General features: G+C 45.9%; 1 protein-coding gene across 14 annotated transcripts in view; it reads right to left on the bottom strand.

The window, feature by feature from the left end:
- Nucleotides 1–24472, bottom strand: part of dst (dystonin) — a 653330-nt gene that overhangs the window by 359305 nt on the left and 269553 nt on the right. For all 14 annotated transcript variants that reach the window (XM_078213315.1, XM_078213329.1, XM_078213327.1 and 11 more), the window contains 7 exons: nt 18742–18854; nt 18117–18223; nt 17864–17983; nt 16876–16971; nt 10442–10569; nt 1536–1629; nt 1251–1405 (listed from right to left, as the gene is read on the bottom strand). In XM_078213315.1, coding sequence (XP_078069441.1) covers nt 1251–1405; nt 1536–1629; nt 10442–10569; nt 16876–16971; nt 17864–17983; nt 18117–18223; nt 18742–18854 — 813 coding nt within the window. The remainder of the gene's footprint in view (nt 1–1250; nt 1406–1535; nt 1630–10441; nt 10570–16875; nt 16972–17863; nt 17984–18116; nt 18224–18741; nt 18855–24472) is intronic.

Raw genomic sequence — 24472 nt, 5'->3', positions numbered from 1 at the left:
TTTTTCACACTGTGGATTTATACCTACTAGAATGTGGAGTGAGCTTCATCGCAGAAAAGCTTTGCAAAATTTAGAAATAATTCATTTGTTTTCTATTGAGGTAACTGATCTCGGCTCCAGCAGTGAGCGCGGTGCTACATTTCGCCTCACTACACTTTGAATTTGAGAGGGAGGGGGCAGAGGCGAGGAAGAGATCTGAACGAGCTTCTGCGTAGAATTCCGTCTACAGAAGGAGGCCATTTGGCCCATCGAATCCTCACCAATTCTCCGAAAGACCATCATAACCGAGGCCCACCCTCCCGCGTCCTATTACTGTAACCCCACACATTTACCATGGCTTATCCACCTAACCGAGGTATCTTAGCACACTAATGTGCATCTACCCAACCTGCACATCTTTGGACTGTGGGAGAAACATGGGGCACTTGGAGGAAATCTTGGGCAGGATTTTCTGGCCGCGCTCGCCCCAAGGCCGGAAAATCCCGCCCGAGGTCAACGAACCTTTGCATAGCCCATGTCCTGCCCTCTACGATCCCCGTGGTGGACAGGACGGGAAAATTCCGCCCCTTAACTCTGTCCAGCAATCTCAGTTCAGACAAGAAGTGAACCGGAATCTGCCATGTTGATTGCACTAGCCAAACTTGTGACTAATCACGACAATAACTGCACTTTAACAAGTACTGCATTAGCTGTCAGGCACTTTGAGGTTTTGAAATGCATTACAGAAAAGCAAGTTCATTCTTTCTCGCAGCCTCTTGGGCAGTTCTTCGAATGCCAGCCAGCACTTGTGGTAACAGACAAAGAAAAGAAGGGGAGAAAACTTATCCAAAAAAAACATTGACATGAGAAGAAGAAAAAATATATACAGGCGAAACAAGAAGTTTCCATTTCATATTTAATTGAGGTGAAATTCTAGGATCATTGCTGGGCGGCACGGTGGCACAGTGGTTAGCACTCACAGCGCCAGGGACCTGGGTTCCATTCCCGGCTTGGGTCACTGTCTGTGCGGAGTCTGCACGTTCTCCCTGTATCTGCATGGGTTTCCTTTGGTCTCCTCCCATAGTCTGAAAGACGTGCTGGTTAGGTGGATTGACCATGCTAAATTCTCCCTCAGTGTACCCGAACAGGCGTCGGAGTGTGGCGACAAGGGGATTTTCACAGCAACTTCATTGCAGTGTTAATGTAAGCCTACTTGTGACACTAATCAATAAACTTTATTTTAGTGTTGCCCGCGAGATCCAGGATCCTACCTCTGAACAAGTTGGTCTGCCTGATAATACTTTCCATCGAATAGAATCTGGGCGTCCACGATCTGTTGACGGATGAGATTTTCCGATTCCAAAAGGTATCCATCAACCTCCTGCTCATTCTGAAACTGCAGTCCCGAGTCCAACCGCTGCACATCCTGGAATAAGTTGGGAATGTTTTGAAAAGCAGAAACTCGGTTATCAGCAGCAGGTCAGCACCTGAAACCTCAAAATAATTCAATCTCAAAACGCCCGCTTGCTCGATCGATCGCTCAGGACGTTACTTACGAGTTGGAGTGAATTTCGTGCTCGTAACAGCTTATCTTCACATGCCACACTATCACACTGGAGTCTGCAGGCGATTTGTTGCAGCTTTTCAAGTCTAGAGAGAGAAGTTTTTAAAAAAGAAAAATAAATGAAAATTAAAACACGACAGGGACTATTTTAGTTTTGGGTTGTAAAGTGGAATGAATTATCTCAATTCAGCTGCACATTCATTTCTCTCAACTTTTATTTATGGTGATTCCAACAGAAATCATCGAATCCCTACCGTGCAGAAGGAGGCCATTCGGCCCATCGAGCCTACACCGACAACAATCCCACCCAGGCCCTATCCCCATAACCCCATGTATTTACCATCCTAATCGCCCTGACACTAAGGGGCAATTTAGCATGGCCAATCAAACTAACTCGCACATCTTTGGAGTGTGAGAGGAAACCGGAGCACCCGGAGCAAACCCATGCAGACACGGGGGGAACATGGAAAGTCCACACAGACAGTGACCCAAACCGGGAATCGAACCCATGTTCCTGGCCTGTGAGGCAGCGGTGCTAACCACTGTGCCACCGTGCCGCCCCACAAGAGGGAAGAAATGTAGAATGGTGGTTGATGAGTGATCACCTGTTTTATACACAATTATCCGTACAAAACAACCTCCTTGGATTTTAATAATGTTCTGTTATTCTGACTAAAACGCAGTTCGTTACGATTCAGTGATATGTCCTTTCCTTATTTCACGCAGGTGCTAAATGGCCCTCCTCTGCACTGTTACGACTGATTGAGGGTTTGATTGCTTTATGTGACATGGGAGTGCCCAATACAGATGGAAAAGCCTGCAATTCCCACAATTAACTATCTCAGCTTCGATTGCCATAAAGTGGCACAAAAATAGAGTGGAGAAACCTCCACTGCACGTACAAAGGCACATTGTTTCCCTCAACCTATCAGTGCAAGGAGCTCACGCACTTCTTCATTGCTCAGATTCAGACCATCTGAGGGTGGCACGGTGGCACAGCTGTAGCACTGCTGTCTCACAGGGACCCAGCTTTAATTCCTGACATGGGTCACTGTCTGTGTGGAGTCTGCACGTTCTCCCCGTGTCTGCGTGGGTTTCCTCTGAGTGCTCCGGTTTCCTCCCACAGTCTGAAAGACGTGCTGGTTAGGTGCATTGGCCATGCTAAACTCTCCCTCAGTGTAGCCGAACAGGTGCGGGAGTGTGGTGATTGGGAAATTTCACAGTAACTTCATTGCAGTGTTAATGTAAGCCTACTTGTGACACTAATAAATAAACTTCAAACTTTATCGATTCAGCAGCCTAAGCCATTTCTATCCTTTTCCTTAGTCCACTGGGGCAAACCCCATCTAAGGTTCCCCTGTCCAAACCCTGATCTTGCGTCTTACTCTAGTTTATCTCCTGTCATGTGCCCTCTGGTGGCACGGTGGCACAGTGGTTCGCACTGCTGCCTCATATTGCCAGGGACGCGGGTTCAATTCCCAGCTTGGGTCACTATCTGTTTGGAGTCTGCACGTTCTCCCCGTGTCTGCATGGGTTTCCTCCGGTTTCCTCCCACAGTCCAAAGACGTGCGGGCTAGGTGAATTGGCCATGCAAAATTGCCCCTTACTGTCAATTTATCTGGGATGAATGCATGGGGTTATGGGGATAGGGTCTGGGTGGGTTTGTGGTCGGTGCAGACCCGATGGGCCGAATAACCTCCTTCTGCACGGTAGGATTCTATGATTCTCTCTGAGCCCATCTTGTCCAGAACACCACCTTCTGCTCCCTCAACCCGATTCCCACTAAACTGCTGACCATCGACCCTCCTCTCCTGGGCTCCATGCTAGCTAACATTGGAAATGATTCTCAGACTCGCCCCCTCATCCCACCACGGTATCCAAAGAGCTCTTAGTGAAGTCAAAATTGACATCTGTGACAAAGGTAACCATCCCTCCTCATCCTTCTCCATGTTTGACTCGCCATCCTCCTCCATCACCTTCCCAATGTTGTCCAGCTGGGTGGAACTTCACTTGCCAGCTTCCATTCTTATCTATCCTGTCCCAGTCAGAGAATCGCTGACAGTGGTTTCTCTCCACTCCTGGGGCTGTCCCCCCAAGGGTCAATCCTCGGCTCCCTCAGATTTGTCACCTATGTGCTGCCCCTCGGTAACATCATCTGTAAACGCAGTAACAATTCTCACATAGGTGCTATGACTCCCTGCCCAGTCACACACCACTTCTCTCGATCTCCCAATGTCACTAAATTACAATGCCTCAGCTCTCCTGCTGCTGAAATCCTCGCCTTTGCCTTTGCAGTCTCTCCACTCGACTGCTTTAACACATGCCATCCTCTCTAAACTTGACATCATCCAAAACCATGTTACTGCCCATGTCCTACTCACACTCACCCATTGCCACTGTGCCTATTAACATACAATGACTTCTGATTAAGGAACTCCTGGATTCTAGATTGCTCATCCTTGTTTTCAAATCCCTCTAGCCCTTTACCTTCTCAGTCTCTGTGAGCTCCTCCAACCCTCCCAAGATGTCTACGCTCCTCTGATTCTGGCCTCCTAATTGTCCCAAATTTAAATCACTCCAACATTGGCAGCCATGCCTTCAGTTGCCTGAACCCCAAGCTTTGGAATTCTCTCTCTGAACCCCCTGCTTTTTACCCTCCTTTAAAGACACCCCTTAAATAACCTCTTGAACCATTGTTTTAATCATCGGCCCCGATATCTCCTCATGTGGCTTAGGAGAACACTCCTGTGAAGTTCCTTGAGATGTCTCACTATCTTCAAAGCCCTATGGAAATGCAATTTGCTGTTATTAAAAATACAGCGATGGACTAAGTGTGGGCTCTTTATCCAGGACCTGCCTTGGCAACAATAAGGCAGGATTGAACCTCAAGATAGATGCAAGTAAATAGAAGTCAAAGCAGGCAGCGACGATAATGGAAAGGCATGGTATCAGAGTGTGCGTTAGTGGGTGCTGGTGACGGCAGGAGTGCGAAAGAGGAAGGTAGAGAATGGAAGTCATAGGATCATAGCACATTACAGTCAGGAAGACTCTTCAGCCCATCATATTATGTCAATCAATGCATTTCTAGAGCTGTATTCAGCCATATGGACACCACAGATCCATTAAATTCCAAAGCCCAAAGATGTGTGGGTTAGGTGGATTGGCCATGCTAAATTGCCCCTTAGTGTCGGGGGACTAGCTAGGGTAAATGTATGGGGTTATGGGGAGAGGGCCTGGGTGGGATTGTAATCGGTGCAGACTCGATGGGCCGAAAGGCCTCCTTCTGCACTGTAAGATTCTATGATTCTAAATTAATTTGGTAACATTATTTACTTATCTTGTGTAAAACAAAGCAATCATAGATTCTTTAAAGTTTTTTTTTAAGTTTTAAAGTTTATTTATTAGTGTCACAAGTAAGCTTACATTAACACTGCAATGAAGTTACTGTGAAAACCCCCTAGATTGTCACAGTGCAAGAGACAGCGATTTAACCCATCGTGCTTGTGTCAGCTTTTAGACAGAGCTACTGAATTAGTCCCACTCCACCTCACTCTTTCCAAACAAACCAGCTCATTTTTAATGCTCAAATATTTATCCCGATCGAAAGTTTCTATTGAATCAGTTTCAGAAGGCTTGCGGGATTTTATGGCCTCGCTCAGCCCCGAAACCGTAAAATCCCGCTCGTGGTCAACATTGTCCGCCCCCCCCCCCCCCCCCCCTCGATTCCCATGATGGGCGGGGCGGTAGAATTCCAGCCAGTGCGTCGATAACATACAGGTGGCACACTGCATAGGTGCACACCTTGGCAATGCAGAACTTACCTCGTGCCATCCATGTCACTGCTGGAGGATGTCCAGGAATTAACAAACGTCCTCTCTCCAGAGCTGCCGGGTGAGAAGCTCTCGACGGAACTGGTGCCGCTGCTGTGACACAGCGAGTAAGGGTCGCTGAAGACAATCGCCTGCTCGTTGGCTTTCAACATGGCCAGCCGACACCCCCGGCTGTCAAAGCCTAAACACCCCACCTGGCCTCTTGTCAGCAACACAGCAGAACAGCAGAGTAGCTTCTCCACAGGACTGCTGTTGCCTCGCACTGAGCTATGCTCTCAGCAAGTGGCCACAGCAGTACAAGTACAAGCGAGACCTCACCTGCAAACGCAATCAGACCTTAATAGTCTGATTAAACAATCAGGAATGTGCTGCCGGGCACGCATACTTGTTGTGTCACTTCATTTATTATTAATAAACCTGGGACACTCCTTTTCACTGCCCTACCCATATCAAAAACCACCAAGCAAGTGTTCCAATTCACTCAAAACCTCTCAAGGTTCTCTTTCAGTGATGAAAGGAAGATACGATTTTACGATCATGCCACTTAACCCATCCCAAACACGTAGATAATATCTTTTTACAATTAAAAGTGGCTAGCACTGCTGCCTCACAGCGCCAGGGACCGGGGTTCGATTCCCAGTTTGGGTTACTGTCTGTGCAGAGTCTGCACGTTCTCCCCGTGGCTGCGTGGGTTTCCTCCGGGTGCTGCGGTTTCCTCCCACACTCCAACGGTGTGAGGGTTAGGTGGATTGGCCGTGCTAAATTGCCCCTTAGAGTCAGGGGGACTGGCTAGGGTAAATGTGTGGGTTACGGGAATTGGGCCTGGGTGGGATTCTGGTTGGTGCAGACTCGATGGGCTGAATGATCTCCTTCTGCGCGGTAGGATTCTATGATAAACTCAAATAGTTGAACTGTTAAAAATATTGTACAACTGTCACTACTCAAACTCATTCTACATGAAAAGGTTCCATTGTTCAGTATTGCATTGCGTCTTCATTTTAATAGCTTTCTTGTTATACTGGTAACAGAAATTGCTGTTATTATGCACCTTATCCTCAATTCTACGTTTGAATATCTTGCACTCTTCATTAAATAATGAAGGTGGGAACCATTTTCAGGTCAAAGTGGTTGAGTCAGCATCACCTTGTCAGGGCATTATTTTATGAGTTTATTATTAGATTAAAAGATCTATTTTTATTGAGACTGTGAATCAGGATGGATCATTGTTCACAAGTAGGGACCAGTTTTCCAATACCTCACACAGTCTATCATGATGTGCCAAGTCTACACGGTGAGGGGCAGCTGCACTACGTAAGGCGTTGAGGTGTGTGACATGGTTCTGGCTTTCATCCTCTCTCCGTACTCTCTCTCACTCACGCACACACTCTCGCACACGCAACACACTCTCGCACACGCAACACACTCTCGCACAGGCAACACACTCTCACACACGCAACATACTCTCGCACACGCAACACACTCTCGCACACGCAACACACTCTCGCACACACTCTCGCACATGCGCACACTCTCGCACACTCTCACACCCACTCCCACACACACTCCCACACATTCTTCAGAAGATTCAACGTCCAAAACAGGGACAGTGTCTGGTTTTGCCATTCCTTCAGTTCGGTGGCAATCGCAGTGTACCTACACCACTCAACAGTCCGACATCAGCTAACTTATAACACCCAATGAGCCAAACTGTTGACTCTTTGGTCTCTCCAGGTCAGTACAACACAAGGTTGCCCATTTGGGCAGCACAGTGGTTAGCACTGCTGCCTCACAGCGTCAGGAACCCAGGTTCGATTCCCAGCTTGGGTCACTGTCTGTGTGGAGTTTGCACGTTCTCCCCATGTCTGCGTGAGTTTCCTCCGGGTTCTCCGGTTTCCTCCCACAGTCCGAAAGACATGAAATTTGGTGCATTGGCCAGGCTCAATTCTCCCTCAGTGTACCCGAACAGATGCCAGAGTGTGGCAACTAGAGGATTTTCACACTAACTTCATTGCAATGTTAATGTAAGCCTACTTGTGACACTAATAAATAAACTTAGACTTTACCCACTGGCTCTTCAACATACTGCAAAAATAGTCTAACTTTTGACGCAGCACTTAATGCCAAGCTGAGAGAATAATGGGCACCAGCCATAGCAGCACTCTCACCTGACTCCAGAGACTCCAGCTGATGAGTCAGGCTGACACTCCCAGAGAGAGTGCTACACACTCTCAGAGGTTCTGTTTTTTGGATGAAACATTCAATCAAGCTATTTAGCTCATACTTTATTGGTGCTTTGGAACATCTTAAAAAGCTGTGAAAGGGGCTACCTAAATGCATGTCTTTCTTGCTTTTAGAAGAAACTTGGCTCCTCGCCTTCGCCTCTGAAAAGCTGAGCCAGCTAATTCAGAGCAATTCGATCTCACTGCAACATTTACTATCTACTTGCTGATGCTATTTTTACTTGCAATTTTCTGCACAAAGGCAGCCTTCTGTGTGGAACTTTTCACTGGGATTTTCAGCTTACTTTACTCTATAATTTATGAACTTGAATTTCCAACTTGCATTTCTATTCCTGGCGTCAGTCCAAAATGAGAACAAACCCTTCTTCACGATTTGATGAGATCATCAATGTTGAAAAGAAAGCACAAGAGATGTAAGAATAGTGTTGAGGGTGAGGTACTTAAGGGTAGCAAACAAGAATTTCTGTTACAAATGCACCAAGAAAGCTACAAAGATGAACACGGGTGGCACAGTGGTTAGCACTGCTGCCTCACAGCGCCAGGGACCCGGGTTCAATGCCCGGCTTGGGTCACTGTCTGTGCGGAGTTTGCACATTCTCCCTGTGTCTGCATGGGGTTTCCTCCGGGTGCTCCGGTTTCCTCCCACAGTCTGAAAGACGTGCTGGTTAGGTGTATTGGTCGTGCTAAATTCTCCCTCAGTGTAACCCGAACAGGCACTGGAGTGTGGTGACTAGGGGATTTTCACAGTAACTTCATTGCAGTGTTACTTGTGACACTAATGATAAAAAAGGCAGAATATTCTGGAAATAAAATAATTTCCAGGTGGAAGACATTTACTTGATCAGGGCAGAGACAATTTTGTCATTAAGTTAGCTTAATCAAAAAACTATGAACAATTCAAGTTCAACTTGAAAGATTTAGACTGGAATTTTAATGTCCCGCCCACCACGGGAATTGGAGCGGGCGAGGGGCGGATATTAGAAAGGTCTGTTCACCTTGGGTGGGATTTTACGGTTTTGGGACGAGCGAAGCTGTAAAATCCCGCCCTTAATCTGTATTTCACCAGAACCATTTGGTAAACACACAAATTCTTAGAAGCACTAATGAATCACAAGATGAAACACTGAAGGAGAAATGGTGCATGATTTTTTTTCAGAAGGGTGGCACGGTGGCACAGTGGTTAGCACTGCTGCCTCAGAGCGTCAGGGACCCAGTTCGATTCCTGGCTTGGGTAACTGTCTATGCGGAGTCTGCATGTTCTCGCCGTGTCCGCGTGGGTTTCCTCCGGGTGCTCCGGTTTCTTCCCACAGTCCAAAAATGTCCAGGTTAGGTAGATTGGCCATGCTAAATTGACCGTAGTGTCAGGGGATTAGCAGGGTAAATGTGTGGGGTTATGGGGATAGGACCTGGGTGAGATTGTGGCCGGTACAGACTCGATAGGCCAAATGGCCTCCTTCTGTGCTGTAGGGATTCTATTCTATGAACTATCTTGTGCAGTCTTAAATTAAAACCTCACTATCCACTACCAACTATCCACTTGCTGTTATTGCCATTGCATTGGAGGTGGTAGAGTGAGGGTTCACCAGATTGGTTCCTGGAATGAGAGGACTGTCCTATTGCTGAGTGAATGGAACTTCTATTCTCTGGAGTTCATAAGAATGACAGGTGATCTCATTGAAACAAACTAGATTCTGGAGGGGTTTGACAGGATAGACGCTGAGAGGTTGTTTCAGCTGGTCAGATCATCTAAAACACGAGGGCACAGGTCAGGATAAGGGGCTGATCATTTAGGACTGAGATGGGAAGTTACTTCACTCCAAGGGTCATGACCCTTCGGAATTCTCTACTCCACAGGGATTTGCAGCATCGTTGAATACACTGAAGGTTGGGATAGACAGATTTCTTGGAGGATCAAGAGATATGGGGAGTGGAAGGCCTAAGATCAGCAATCATCGTATTGGATGGGAGAGCAGGCTCGATAGGCCGTGTCAGATCTTCCAGCTCCTAATTGTGTTCTTGTGACCAGCCAAACATTAAGGCCCAACGCTACGAGATGAGGAATACATCTATTCTAAAGGTTCTGAAGCATACTGAATCGCACAATTTACTAAGCATAAAATGACAAAAAGCCCACCAAAGCCTTTACTTTCTCAGGAGACTACAGAAATTTGGCATGTCCGCTATGACTCTCACCAACTTTGACCACCATAGAAAGCATCCTATCCGGACATGTCACAGCTTGGTATGGCTCCTGCTCTGACTAAGACTGCAAGAAACTACAAAGGGCTGTGAACAAAGCCCAGTCCATCACGCAAACAAGCCTCTCAACCATTGACTCCATCTACATTCGGAAAAGCAGCCAGCATAATCAAGGACCCTGCGCACCCTGGACATTCTCCCTTCCACCTTCTTCCATCAGAAAAAGATCTGAGGTCACATACCAATTGACTCAAGAACAGCTTCTTCCGTGCTGCCATCAGACATTTGAACAGACCTACCTTATATGAAGTTGATCTTTCTCTGCACCCCAGCTATGACTGTAACACTACATTCTGCACCCTCTCTTTTCCTTCTCTCTGAATGGTATACTTTGTCTGTATAGCGCGCAAGAAACAATACTTTTCACTGTATACCAATACATGTGACAATAATAAATCAAATCAAAAATGACAGGACTCCCACAGACAAATGATCCCAGCACAGACACAAGTTTCGGGTGTGACTAAAAGCCAGGGATCGAAATCTGGTTTAATTAATAAGCCATGCCCAATTACACCCAAAACAAAAATCATTGCATTGAATCAAAATATACTCCAGTCTTCACCAACCTTTCCACTTCCGGCCGTAAACTCTTCTCCCTTTCTAACATTGCGATGATTAATTTTCCCCACTCCTTCTCTACGTCATTTGGATGGTAGCCTTGAGGGAGCTTAATGCGACCAAATTCGATCCACATCTAGAAAATAGTATTTGTCAAGGATGAAATACAGATCTTTCATTTTCTGAACAGCTTTGGAGAACAGGTCAAATCTGCGGATGTGACACAGACACTATACGGCCCCATGGAGGGAGCGGAGTACTCACCCAGCCTGCTCACTTCACTGACAGGAAGCAAAGAACTTATTCAAAGGGAGGCACAAACTCTGGGAAATATGGAAGAAGATAGTGTTGAGGGCGGGGGAGGAAGGAGAACAGCATCTGCTAGTCTCAGTAACCGGTAAATACGGAGAAAGTCCAACGAACAATGAGGAAAGGAAAATCGTGTGAGGATTATAAAAGTATCACCTCAGAAATAGAGATAGAAATTACAGATGGAAAGAGTGGGGAGGTGACAGTGGAGGAGACGCGAGGGAGGAGAACTGTTGGTGGCACAGTGGTTAGCACTGCTACCTCACAGCGCCAGGGACCGGGTTCGATTCCCAGCTCGGGTCACTGTCTGTGCGAGTTTGCACGTTCTCCCCGTGTCTGGGTTTCCTCTGGGTGCTCCGGTTTCCTCCCACAGTCTGAAAGATGTGCTGGTTAGATGCATTGGCCATGCTAAATTCTCCCTCAGTGTACCCAAACAGGCGCCGGAGTGTGGCGACTAGGAGATTTTCGCAGTAACTTCATTGCGTTGTCAACGTAAGCCTACTTGTGACACTAATTAATAAACTTTGAACTTAATTCCTTGTGCTTCTTTTCAGAAATCAGTGTGTGATTTCTTTCAGAGTGTGCCACCAAGAGTTAACCGGTAACAAATATTATCAAAAAGCAATCAAAGGATATATTCCATATTCAATAGACAGAACAAAGGGATAAAGACCCATTCAGGAAATATCAAGGCATATGATACTGAAAGCGGACCTGAACAATTGTGCAGGTTGGAGAGACTGAATGTCTTTTCACAGTTTGCTTTCTCTGGCTCCCCGTGGAGACATTGTTTTCAAATTTCTGTCTTAAATATGTTACTATGGTGATAGAAAGTGTTTGGAGCACCAACATGCAAAGGCGAATGCCAGCAAACAACTGCAGATATTTTCCTGGGTCAAAATCATGGAATTCCTGCCCCCAATCCCACCGGCCCTGATCACGAGCAGGAGCTGTGGGTGTACCTACACCACTGCAGTGCTTCAAGGCAATGGCTCACCACCATCATAGAAATCATAGAAACCCTACAGTGCAGAAGGAGGCCATTCGGCCCATCGAGTCTGCACCGACCACAATCCCACCCAGGCCCTACCCCCACATATTTACCCGCTAATCCCTCTAACCTACGCATCTCAGGACTCTAAGGGGCAATTTTTAACCAGGCCAATCAACCTAACCCGCACATCTTTGGACTGTGGGAGGAAACCGGAGCACCCGGAGGAAACCCACGCAGACACGAGGAGAATGTGCAAACTCCACACAGACAGTGACCCGAGCCGGGAATCGAACCCAGGACCCTGGAGCTGTGAAGCAGCGGTGCTAACCACTGTGCTACCGTGCCGCCAATTCCTTGTGCTTCTTGTGCCATCTCCTCAAGGGCAACAAATGTTGGCCTTGCCATCGGTCTCCACATCCTAGGAATGAATTTTAAAAGATTCCCCCTCTCCTTTGGCTGATCAAACTACAAAGCAGCAAACAAACTGATGGATTTCCAGCCCATAGAATTATTTTCCTCTGCTCCAAATAATGACATTCTCACGAGCTTTTGGAGCACTGCTCCTTCATCAGGTGAGTCCATCTGATGAAGAAGCAGCGCTCCGAAAGCTCGTGATTCCAAATAAACCTGTTGGGCTTTAACCTGGTGTTGTGAGACCTCTTCCTATATTTAAGTTGGACTTACAGCACTTAAAACAGGTCAACTAGTCCGTGCCAATGTTTATGCCCCACAGGAGCCTCTCAGCATCCTAACTCATCAAATGTTATTAGCGAATCTATTTCCTCACTCACTTCCTCACATGTTTACTGAGCTTCTCTTCAATGTATCTATGCTATTCACCTAAGTGACACGTAGTAGTGAGTTGCATTTTTAAGCCACTCTCTGGGTGAAGGATGTTTTAAAAAAATTCCTCAATGCATTAATGACCGCCTTTCGAAAACATTTTTTAAAATATATTTGTCCATGGGATGTGGGCATTACTGGCTGGGTCAGCATTTATTGCCCATCTCTAATTGCCCTTGCGGGGGCAGTTAAGAGTCAACCATTGCTATGGATCTGGAGTCACATGTAGGCCAGACCAGGCAAGGACAGCAGATTTCCTTCCCAAAGGTTTTTATGGCAATCGATTCATGGTCATCCTCTCAATTCCAGATTGCTATTGAATTCAAATTTCACCATCTCCATAGTTAAAGGGACGGATAGGAGATTCTGCGGGAACGAGAGGGACTCACAGTTGGTGTGTTGCCTCCCAGGAGCCAGAGTCCATGATGTCTTGGATCGTGTTTTCGAAATCCTTAAGGGGGAGGGGGACCAGCCCCAAGCTGTGGTTCACATAGGTACTCAAGACATAGGTAGGAAAAAGGATGGGGATGTAAGGCAGAAATTCAGGGAGTTAGGGTGGAAGCTTAGGGCTAGAACAAACAAAGTTGTTATCTCTGGTTTGTTACCCATGCGACGCCATAGTGAGGAGAGGAATAGGGAGAGAGAGCAGTTGAACACATGGTTACAGGGATGGTGCAGGAGGGAGGGTTTCAGATACCTGGACAATTGGGGCTCTTTCTGGGGTAGGTGGTACCTCTACAAACAGAATGGTCTGCACCTGAACCAGAGGGGTACCAATATCTTGGGGGGGAAATTTGCTAATGCTCTTCCGGAGGGTTTAAACTAATTCAGCAGGGGGGTGGGTACCTGAATTGTAGCTCCGGTGTGCAGGAGGTTGAGAGTAGTGAGGTCATAGATGAGGTTTCATGGTCGCAGGAGTGTACTGGGAGGCAGGAAGGTGGTTTGAAGTGTGTTTACTTCAACGCCAGGAGCATCTGGAATAAGGTGGGTGAACTTGCAGCATGGGTTGGTACCTGGGATTTCGATGTTGTGGCCATCTTGGAGACATGGATAGAGCAGGGACAGGAATGGTTGTTGCAGGTTCCAGGGTTTAGATGTTTCAGTAAGTGCAGGGAAGGTGGTAAAAGAGGGGGAGGTGTGGCATTGTTAGTCAAGGACAGTATTACAGTGGCAGAAAGGACATTTGATGAGGACTCGTCTACTGAGGTAGTTTGGGCTGAGGTTAGAAACAGGAAAGGAGAGGTCACCCAGTTGGTAGTTTTTTATAGACCTCCAAAAAGTTCCAGAGATGTAGAGAAAAAGATTGCAAAGATGATTCTGGATAGGAGCGAAAGTAACAGGGTAGTTGTTCTGGGGGACTTTAACTTTACAAATATTGACTGGAAAAGCTATAGTTCGAGTACTTTAGAGGGGTCAGTTTTTGTCCAATGCGTGCAGGAAGGCTTCCTGACACAGTATGTAGATAGACCAACAAGAGGCGAGGCTACATTGGATTTGGTACTGGGTAATGAACCAGGCCAGGTGTTAGATTTGGAGGTAGGTGAGCACTTTGGTGACAGTGACCACAATTCGATTGCATTTACCTTAGCAATGGAAAGGGATAGGTATATACCGAAGGGCAAGAGTTATAGCTGGGGGAAAGGAAATTATGATGCGATTAGGCGAGATTTAGGTGACATAGGTTGGGGAAGGAAACTGCAGGGGATGGGCACAATTGTAATGTGGAACTTGTTCAAGGAACAGCTACTGCGTGTCCTTGAGAAATATGTACCTGTCAGGCAGGGAGGAAGCAGTCGTGTGAGGGAACCGTGGCTTACTAAGGAGGTTGAATCTCTTGTGAAGAGGAAGAAGGAGACTCAGGTTAAGATGAGACGTGAAGGCTCAGTAGGGCGCTTGAGAGATACAAGTTAGACATGAAGGACCTAAAGAAAGAATTAAGAAGAGCCAGGAGGGGACATGAGAAGTTTTTGGCAGGTAGGATCAAGGAAAACCCTAAAGCTTACTATAGGTATGTCAGGAGTAAAAGAATGACTAGGGTAAAATTAGGGCCAGTCAAGAACAGTAGTGGGAAGTTGTGCGTGGAGTCTGAAGAGATAGGAGAGGCACTAAATGAATATTTTTCGTCGGTATTCACACAGGAGAGGGACAGTGTTGTTGAGGGGAGTACTGAGATACAGGCTGTTGGACTGGACGGGATTGAGGTTCATAAGGAGGAGGTGTTAGCAATTCTGGAAAGGGTAAAAATAGATAAGTCTCCTGGACCGGATGGGATTTATCCTAGGATTCTCTGGGAGGCTAGAGAGGAGATTGCAGAGTCTTTGGCTTTGATCTTTGTGTCATCATTGTCTCCAGGAACAGTGCTAGAAGACTGGAGGATAGCAAATGTTGTTCCCTTGTTCAAGAAGGGGAGTAGGGACAACCCTGGTAATTATAGACCAGTGAGCCTTACTTCTGTTGTGGGCAAAGTTTTGGAAAGGATTATAAGAGATAGGATTTATAATCACCTAGAAAGGAATAATTTGATTAGGGATAGTCAGCACGGCTTTGTGAAGGGTAGGTCGTGCCTCACAAACCTTATTGAGTTCTTTGAGAAGGTGACCAAAGAGGTGGATGAGGGTAAAGCGGTTGATGTGGTGTATATGGATTTCAGCAAAGCGTTTGATAAGGTTGCCCTTGGTAAGCTTTTGCAGAAAATACAGACACATGGGATTGAGGGTGATTTAGTGGTTTGGATCAGGAATTGGCTAGCTGTAAGAAAACAGAGGGTGGTGGTTGATGGGAAATATTCATCCTGGAGTATCAGTTACTATTGGTGTACCGCAAGCTGTTGCCACTGCTGTTAGTCATTTTTATTAATGACCTGGATGAGGGCGTAGAAGGATGGAGTAGTAAATTTGCGGATGACACTAAAGTCGGTGGAGTTGTAGACAGTGCGGAGGGAAGTGGCAGGTTACAGAGGGACATAGATAAGCTGCAGAGCTGGGCTGAGAGGTGGCAAATGGAGTTTAATGCGGAAAAGTGTGAGGTGATTCACTTTGGAAGGAGTAACAGGAATACAGAGTACTGGGCTAATGGTAAGATACTTGGTAGTGTGGATGAACAGAGGGATCTGGGTGTCCATGTGTGTAGATCCCTGAAAGTTGGCACCCAGGTTGATAGGGTTGTTACGAAGGTGCATGGAGTGTTAGCTTTTATTGGTAGAGGGAGAGAGTTTTGGAACCAGGAGGTCATGTTGCAGCTGTACAAAACTCTGGTGCGGCCACACTTGGAGTATTGCGTACAGTTCTGGTCGCCGCATTATAGGAAAGACGTGGAAGTGTTGGAAAGGGTGCAGAGGACATTTACCAGGATGTTGCCTGGTATGGTGGGAAAATCGTATGAGGAAAGGCTGAGGGACTTGAGGTTGTTTTCGTTAGAGAGAAGAAGGTTAAGAGGTGACTTAATAGAGGCATACAAGATGATCAGAGGATTAGATGGGGTGGATAGTGAGAGCCTTTTTCCTCGAATGGTGATGGCCAACACGAGGGGACATAGCTTTAAATTGAGGGGTGAGAGATATAGGACAGATGTTAGAGGTAAGTTCTTTACTCAGAGAGTAGTAAGGGCGTGGAATGCCCTGCCTGCAGCAGTGGTGGACTCGTCAACGTTGAGAGCGTTCAAATGGTTATTGGATAAACATATGGATGATATTGGAATAGTGTAGATTAGAGGGGCTTTAGATTAGTTTCACTGGTCGGCGCAACATCGAGGGCCGAAGGGCCTGTACTGCACTGTAATGTTCTATGTTCTATCTGCCGTGGCGGGATTTGAACCCAGGTGCTCAGAACATTATCCTATGTCTTTAAATAACTAACTAGCCAATGACAATACCGCTACCCCACTGCCTCCCCATATCCCACCACAAGTGGAATTATTTTCTCTACACCTACCCATCAAAGCCTTAAATAGCTCTGAAAAGCCACCCATCAGCCTTCTCTTTACCAGAGAAATTATCCAAGTCTGTTCAATCTTTCCATGATACATATAATCTGTTTCAATTCAGCAACATGTTTGACCCAGGATTTCCAGTGAGAAAGATGCTGAAAGTAGATCTAAATAGAACCATTTAACTAAAGTATAATGCAAGGGTTCTCCAGGGAAGGGAAGGGAGAAACATAGCCTATCAGAGATCAGTGATTTCAAATTACATCATCTCTTTTATCCCCTCCAAAATGAGTTGCAAATTTTCATTCCTCTTTCTGTAGTGCAGAGCTAGCTACAAGAGTGTGATAGGTAACTCAACTGAGGCACACTTACCTCCAGCAGTTTATACAGCTGCTTTATTTTAGCTTTGTCTTTCTCTTTCGGTGGGATCTCTGTGTCTTTGAACTGCATGTACTGGTTATAAAGTGCCTGGAGAGGTTAACAATTGACAAGTTAGAAGTTATCCAGTCCTTTCCACGGCCGAATTTCAGACGAATTGTCAAAAGTGCTTGGAGATCAGGAAATTTGGCATGTCCGCTACGACTCTCACCAACGTTTACAGATGCGCCATAGAAAGCATTGTTTCTGGTTGTATCACAGCTTGGTATGGCTCCTGCTCTGCCCAAGACCGCAAGGAACTACAAAGGATCATGAATGTAGCCCAATCATCACGCAAACCAGCCTCCCATCCATTGACTCAGTCTACATTTCTCGCTACCTCGGAAAAGCAGCCAGCACAATCAAGGACCCCACGCACCCCAGACATTCTCTCTTCCACCTTCTTCCGTCGGGAAAAAGATACAAAAGTCTGCAATTACTCAACAGACTCAAGAACAGCTTCTTCCCTGCTGCCGTCAAACCTTTGAATACCTTATACTAAGTTGATCTTTACACCCTAGCTATGACTGTAACACTACAATCTACACTCTCTCTTTTCCTCTCCCCTATGTACTCTATGAACGGTATGCTTTGTCTGTATAGTGCGCAAGAAACAATACATTTCACTGTATCCCAATACATGTGACAATAATAAATCAAATGAAATATATGTTTGTGTGGCCTATCTTTGGAGCGAGTATAGTCTGACTTCAGTCATCACTTCAAACTGTTTATTCACACTATGTACACAATAAGCATACATTCTGCAACACTCTCCTTTCCTTCTCTATGAACGGTATGTTTTGCAAGAAACAATACACTTGTGGCAATAATAAATCAAATAAAATCAAAAACAATCAAGTCAGACCATTCCATAACCCCAGCAACCACAGCATTTGTTTTCTTTTAGGGTACAGGGTCCTTGCATTCTGCAACACCTTACCTTAAGTTCTGCAGGATTGTTCGAATAACTCCGATCAGACATTACTGTCACGTGATGCTTGATCCATTGGATGAGGTAGTTCACCATGTTCTGGTATTCGATCCACTTGACATCAACATCCTAGTGGAAGTCCAAACAAATTTGAACAAGGTCATTCCAATTCCAGAACCAGTTGCGTCCTCCTCAAAAGTACTTGGACTTTCAGGATGAAATGGATCATTATCTATTGAGTAAGAACGTTTCAATGTCTTACATTTGCGTTGATGCCTTCACCGCCTTCTGGGACTTTGGGAAAGACATCATACAGTGACGATACATATGTAATCACAGACTTCTCATCAGGGGATGAAACATTAATATCTAAGGAAAGAGTAAGCATTGTTTCACTTGAGAATCAATGTATGATTTAAGGTTAAATTTATTTATTAGTGTCACAAGTAGGCTTACATTAACATTGCAACGAAGTTACTGTGAAAATCCCCTAGTCGCCACACTCCGGCGCCTATTCAGGTACACTAAGGGAGAATTTAGCATGGCCAATGCACCTAACCAGTCTTTCGGACTGTAGGAGGAAACCGGAGCACCCAGAGGAAACCCATACAGACACGGGGAGAATGGGCAGACTCCACACAGACAGTGAGTCAAGCTGGGAATCGAACCCAGGTCCCTGGCGCTGTGAGGCAGCAGTGCTAACCACTGTGCCACCGTGCCGCCCCATGCAGAAACATTTAGAGCACTTATCACATTGCTTCTGGTCACATCACGGATCACATCAAGAAATGGATAGTGCAACTTAATCCAAATGAGGAACATTGTTTATTTTTCTTCAAGTTTCAAGATGACAGGAGATCGCATTATTAAACAGCCAGCAAGTTTACCTTCTGGGTCCAATAGCCGAGTGACGCCAAGCTTTTCAGCCATGCCAAAGGCTTGTTCCAAATTGCTTACATTGCTCTGTACGGCTACTTGACTCATATCTACCAGGTCCGGCCTGTAATTCAAATCAAGACATAAGATGATGGGTAAAGAGCTTTAAGGAAACGGCTTTCTCATAGTTAACTGTACAGATCAACAATGTGAATGGAGTCCATGTTATCAGTTCTGGGTGCTGCACCTCAGGAAGGTTACACTGGCTTTAGGCAGGGTGCAGTGCAGAATGATGTCAACATGAATTAAACTATAAGATAAGTTGCATAAGTTGCACGTTGCATCAATTCAAGAACCAGTTACATCCTCCTCAAAAGCAAATATTTACATGGACTTTCAGGATGGTGTATAGAAAAAAAATGTGTGATCAAATTGAGGAGTTTGAGATGAGTACAGGATTTGATGGGCTGGTTGGAGGAAAACTATTCCCTCTGTTGGGCGAGTCCAGAACAAGGGAGCATAACCTTAAAACTAGGGCGAGTGGAGGCAATGGCAGAAAGCATCACCTCACAAAGCATTGTGGAAATCTGCAATTCTCTCCCCAACCAGCTGCTGGAGCCCGGGCCAGATCTGTCAACTGAACATTGTGAAGCCGAGACGGGGCAAGATTATTGTTTGGTAAGTGTTGTGATCTGTGGCCCAACCTCGGGCGGTGGGGAAGACCTGGTTAGGGACCAATAACCCTTTGCTTAAAGTAGGCAAAGTTTAAGATTCAAGACATTTACAAAATGAATAAAGCCACAAAATAAACTTTACTGTACACGGCTAATAAGATGAAACAACTTACAAGACCTATCTTGGACTCAAGGCAAGAATGAGGCACTTGTGAATTAACAGGAAAACTGTAGTCGGACCACACCACTTGCGGAAATAAATAGTGATGTCTTGAGGAGTGTACATATTACAGAGGAGGTGCTGGAAGTCTTAAAGCGCATCAAGGTAGATAAATCCCCGGGAACTGATGAAGTGTATCCCAGGACATTGTGGGAGGCTAGGGAGGAAATTGCGGGTCCCCTAGCCGAGATATTTGAATCATCGATAGTCACAGGTGAGGTGCCTGAAGATTGGAGAGTGGCAAATGTTATGCCTTTGTTTAAAAAGGGTTGTAGGGAAAAGCCTGGGAACTACAAGCCGGTGAGCCTCACATCTGTGGTGGGTAAATTGTTGGAAGGTATTTTGAGAGACAAGATCTACAGGCATTTAGAAACACAAGTACTGATTAGGGACAGTCAGCATGGCTTTGTGAGTGGAAAATCATGTCTCACAAATTTGATTGAGTTTTTTGAATGGGTAACCAAGAAGATAGAAGAGGGCAGTGCAGTTGATGTTGTCTACGTGGACTTTAGCGAGGCCTTTGACAAGGTACCGCATGGTAGGTTGTTGCATAAGGTTAAATCTCACAGGATCCAGGGTGAGGTGTCTAGAAGCCAGAGGGTGGTTGTAGAGAGTTGTTTTTCAAACTGGAGGCCTGTGACCAGCGGTGTGCCTCAGGGATCAGTGTTGGATCCACTGTTATTTGTCATTTATATTAATGATTTGGATGAGAATATAGGAGGCATGGTTAGTAAGTTTGCAGATGACACTAAGATTGGTGGCATAGTGGACAGTGAAGAAAGTTATCTCCAATTGCAACGGGATCTTGATCAATTGGGCCAGTGGGCTGATGGAGTTTAATTTAAACAAATGCGAGGTGATACATTTTGGTAGATTGAACCAGGGCAGGACTTACTCAGTTAATGGTAGGGCATTGGGGAGAGTTACAGAACAAAGAGATCTAGGGGTACATGTTCATAGCTCCTTGAAAGTGGAGTCACAGGTGGACAGAGTGGTGAAGGAGGCATTCGGCATGCTTGGTTTCATCGGTCAGAACATTGAATACAGGAGTTGGGACGCCTTGTTGAAGTTGTACAAGACATTGGTAAGGCCACACTTGGAATACTGTGTGCAATTCTGGTCACCTTATTATAGAAAGGATATTATTAAACTAGAAAGAGTGCAGAAAAGATTTACTGGGATGCTACCTGGACTTGATGGTTTGAATTATAAGGAGAGGCTGGATAGACTGGGACTTTTTTCTCTGGAGCGTAGAAGGCTGAGGGGTGACCTTATAGAGGTCTATAAAATAATGAGGGGCACAGATCAGCTAGATAGTCAATATCTTTTCCCAAAGGTAGGGGAGTCTAAAACTAGACTCTATGACTCTCACTACACAACTGATGGTAGGTGCGACCAAAACAGATTGCATGGAATTCTCAACAACACACCCAGCCATTTGTCACATTGCGAAGCAGTCAATCTCACTATAACGTCGGCTTTTTCAGGAGGGTTTCCAATCTCCATGTCGAAGATCCCGCCTTGGAATTCTCTCCAGAGGTTGCTCCCACTCGGACGGTTTCAACAATGATTCACCTTGCATTTCCGGGCCTCAATCCCGTCTTTGGAAATAATTTTCCTACGGGATATCCAGGTTTCACCTTCCAGGCACAATTTCAGATCTTTGGCTGTGTCAAGCAGAACACCTCTGCTCCCAACAGACTGCAGCACGGATTCACCAACCTTCGGCTGTCTTTTAAAGATCTTCAGGACATCTCTCATGCCCAAGTCACTTAAATTTTGCTTCTGGCAGCTCTTTCTTGAAGTTAGAGGGGGGAATTTTCTTCTTCTGCCCGCCAAGGGAATCGTAGCAGGCGGGGGTTGGGCAGACCATGGAAAGGCTCGTTGACCTCGGGATTTTCCTGTTTTGGGGCAAGCGCGGCCAGAAGATCCCACCCTAAGTCTCTGCTTCTTTCTTTTAATTCAAAATAACTTGGCCTGCTTTTGTTCCCGGGACTCCCTTTTGAGACCTCCCCCCGCCCCCGCCATGCCTTGCTTCCTTGCACACTCACTTGAAAATGGCACTCCATCTAAAGCCACTTGACCTGTCTTTTTTTGTGCCATCCTTTCTTCTGTGCACATGGCCTATCTTCGACCTGATGGGAATTAAATAACCAAACTCCACACGTGTGGCCAGTACCCAGCTAGTGCATGAGAGGGAGGCCAGAGGTTCATTCAAAACCGGCGTTCCCGACCTCTAAACTTCAAACTACGGCAAGTGATAGAATTCTTCAAACCTTACTGCATTGGGACAAAGAAAGCTTCACCACAGTGAAGGGTTCTTTACAATGGCTTTGCACTTCCTTTGCAAGGACATAATATCATAAACCTCCAAATTTTGAACTCAGATAAGTATTGGACTTCCTCACGCAATGATATTGAAGTATATGGAATCAAATGAGTAGGTTGAATCGAGATACCGTTCAGCCATGACAGCCTTAAGGGACTAAAGGGGAGGCGATAGCCTAATGGTATTATCGCCGGACTATTAACCCAGAAACTCAGCTAATGTTCTGGGGACCCGGGTTCGAATCCCTCCACGGCAGATGGTGGAATTTGAATTCAATAAAAAATATCTGGGTATCTGCTGATACCCATGAAACCATTGTCGATTGTCGGGAAAAGCCATCTGGTTCACTAATGTACTTTAGGGAAGGGAATCTGTCATCCTGGTCTGGCTTACGTTTGACTCCAGAGCCACAACAATGTGGTTGACTTTCAACTGCCCTCTGAAATGGCCTAGCCAAAGGCAACTCGGGATGGGCAATAAATGCTGGCCAGCCAGCACGACCCATGTCCCACAAATTAATTTTAAAAATCAAAAACAGAAAATGCTGGAAAAACTCAGCAGGTCTGACAGCATCTGTGGAGAGAGAATAGAGCCAACGTTTTTGAGTCAGGATGACCCTGCATCAGAGTTCAAGGGATTGACTGCCAACTCTTGTTCAATGTTACTCTGACTACACTCAAAATACAGCAGGCTACACACGTATTAAATTTGTGGAAAGAGACTAGAGGAACAATGAAGAGGCACGACAGACAGGGCGAGTTCAGCTGCCGTGACAACCGTGAAAGCTTCAATTAGAACTGTCGGTATATCGTTTGAATAGAAAGTATATGGAAGCCAATTTGTACTCAGCAATGTCACATAAACAGCAAGGAGATAATTGACCAGTTATTCTGATTTAGGGATGTTGATTGAAGGATAAACTTTGGCCAGGACACTGCGGAGAATGCTCCTTCTCTTTTTCAAAAGGGTGGCACAGTGGTTAGCACTGCTGCCTCACAGTGCCAGGGACCCAGGTTCAATTCCAGCCTTGGGTCACTGTGCAGAGTTTGCATGTTCCCCCATGTCTGCGTGGGTTTCCTCCGGGTGCTCCGGTTTCCTCCCACAGTCCGAAAGACGTGCTCAGTGTACCCGAACAGGCGCCGGTGTGTGACGACTGGGGGATTTCTACAGTAACTTCATTGCTGCGTTAATGTAAGCCTACTTGTCACACTGATAAATAAACGTTTAAAAAAACTCATTACAGTGCTATGGGGTAGTTTATCTAACTGAGGTGGAAAGAAGGGACCTAGATTTAAGATTTCGACTTGGGGGGCAGCACTTCAGAGAGTGCAGCACTGGGAGAATCAGCCAAGATTGTTTGAATCTTAAGAGAGGGATTTGAACTCCCAGTATTCTGATTAGATAAAGAGTGCAACTGAGTGAGCCATGCTCTACACCAGCTGTTAACACCTTTCCTGCTTTAACAAGCAAAAAATGCTGTGGATAAATCAAGGTAATGATTTTAGAAAGCTCAGATAGGACCTGGCTTGTTGTACAACAGAAAGATTCTCAATATTTGCTCAGGATTTACTATCATGTGGAGCAAACAGATTACTCAAACAAATTCTTCTCCCTCGTTCGTATAAAGGACCATTGCTAATGTAACCCAGATGTACTATGTGTCGTACTTCAGTCAACATTTTCTTAAATCTCCCTTTCATCACTTCACGGCCTCTTTGAAACATCTGCTGTTTAGAAATCTCTCAAAATCTTTTATCAAGTTAGTTAACTTAGCAATGAGTGAAAGAAGAAAGCAATTAAAACCGATATTACCCTGAGCTCAACACCAAAGAGAAAGAGAATGTGAGAGAGTGCAGGAGAGCATGCGACAGTGGGAGAGGGTGAGTACAAGCACACAAGATGGGCGACAGAGCAGCACAGTGGTTAGCACTGCAGCCTCACAGCGCCGGAGACCCAGGTTCAATTCCGGCCTCGGGGATAAGTCTGTGTGGAGTTTGCACGTTCTCCCTGTGTCTACATGGGTTTCCTCCGGGTGCTCCGGTTTCCTCCACACTCCAAAGATGTGCAGTTTAGGTGCATTGACCATGCTAAATTGCCCCATGGAGTTCCAAGATGTGTAGGTTAAGGGGATTAGCGGGATAAATACATGGTGTTCTGGGAATAGGGACTGTGGGGGATGCTCTGTCGGAGAGTTGTGCGGAGACTCCATGGGCCGAATGGCCTCCTTCTGCATCTTAGGAATTCTATTCTAAGAGGGTCCGACAATGAGAGAGAGGGAGAAAGTGTGACAATAGAAGAGAGAGCAAGCAAGATGATGCAACATTGGGAGAGAGCAAGAACAAGCACGTGCTAAATGGGAGGGGGCGAGATGGTGTGAGAGTGGGAGGGAGTGAGAGGGTGTGGCACAGGGAGAGAGAGAGAGTGCAAGACGGTGTGACAGGAGGAGAGACAGAGCAAGTGTGTGCGAGTGTGCAACAATGGGAGGGTGCAAGTGGGAGGGAGTGAGTGTGGCAGCGGGG

The sequence above is a fragment of the Mustelus asterias genome, chromosome 5 (assembly GCF_964213995.1).
Source record: "Mustelus asterias chromosome 5, sMusAst1.hap1.1, whole genome shotgun sequence".
NCBI classification, from domain to species: Eukaryota; Metazoa; Chordata; class Chondrichthyes; order Carcharhiniformes; family Triakidae; genus Mustelus; species Mustelus asterias.
Note: the sequence above shows the minus strand (reverse complement) of the source record. Positions and strands in the feature narration are given on the sequence as shown.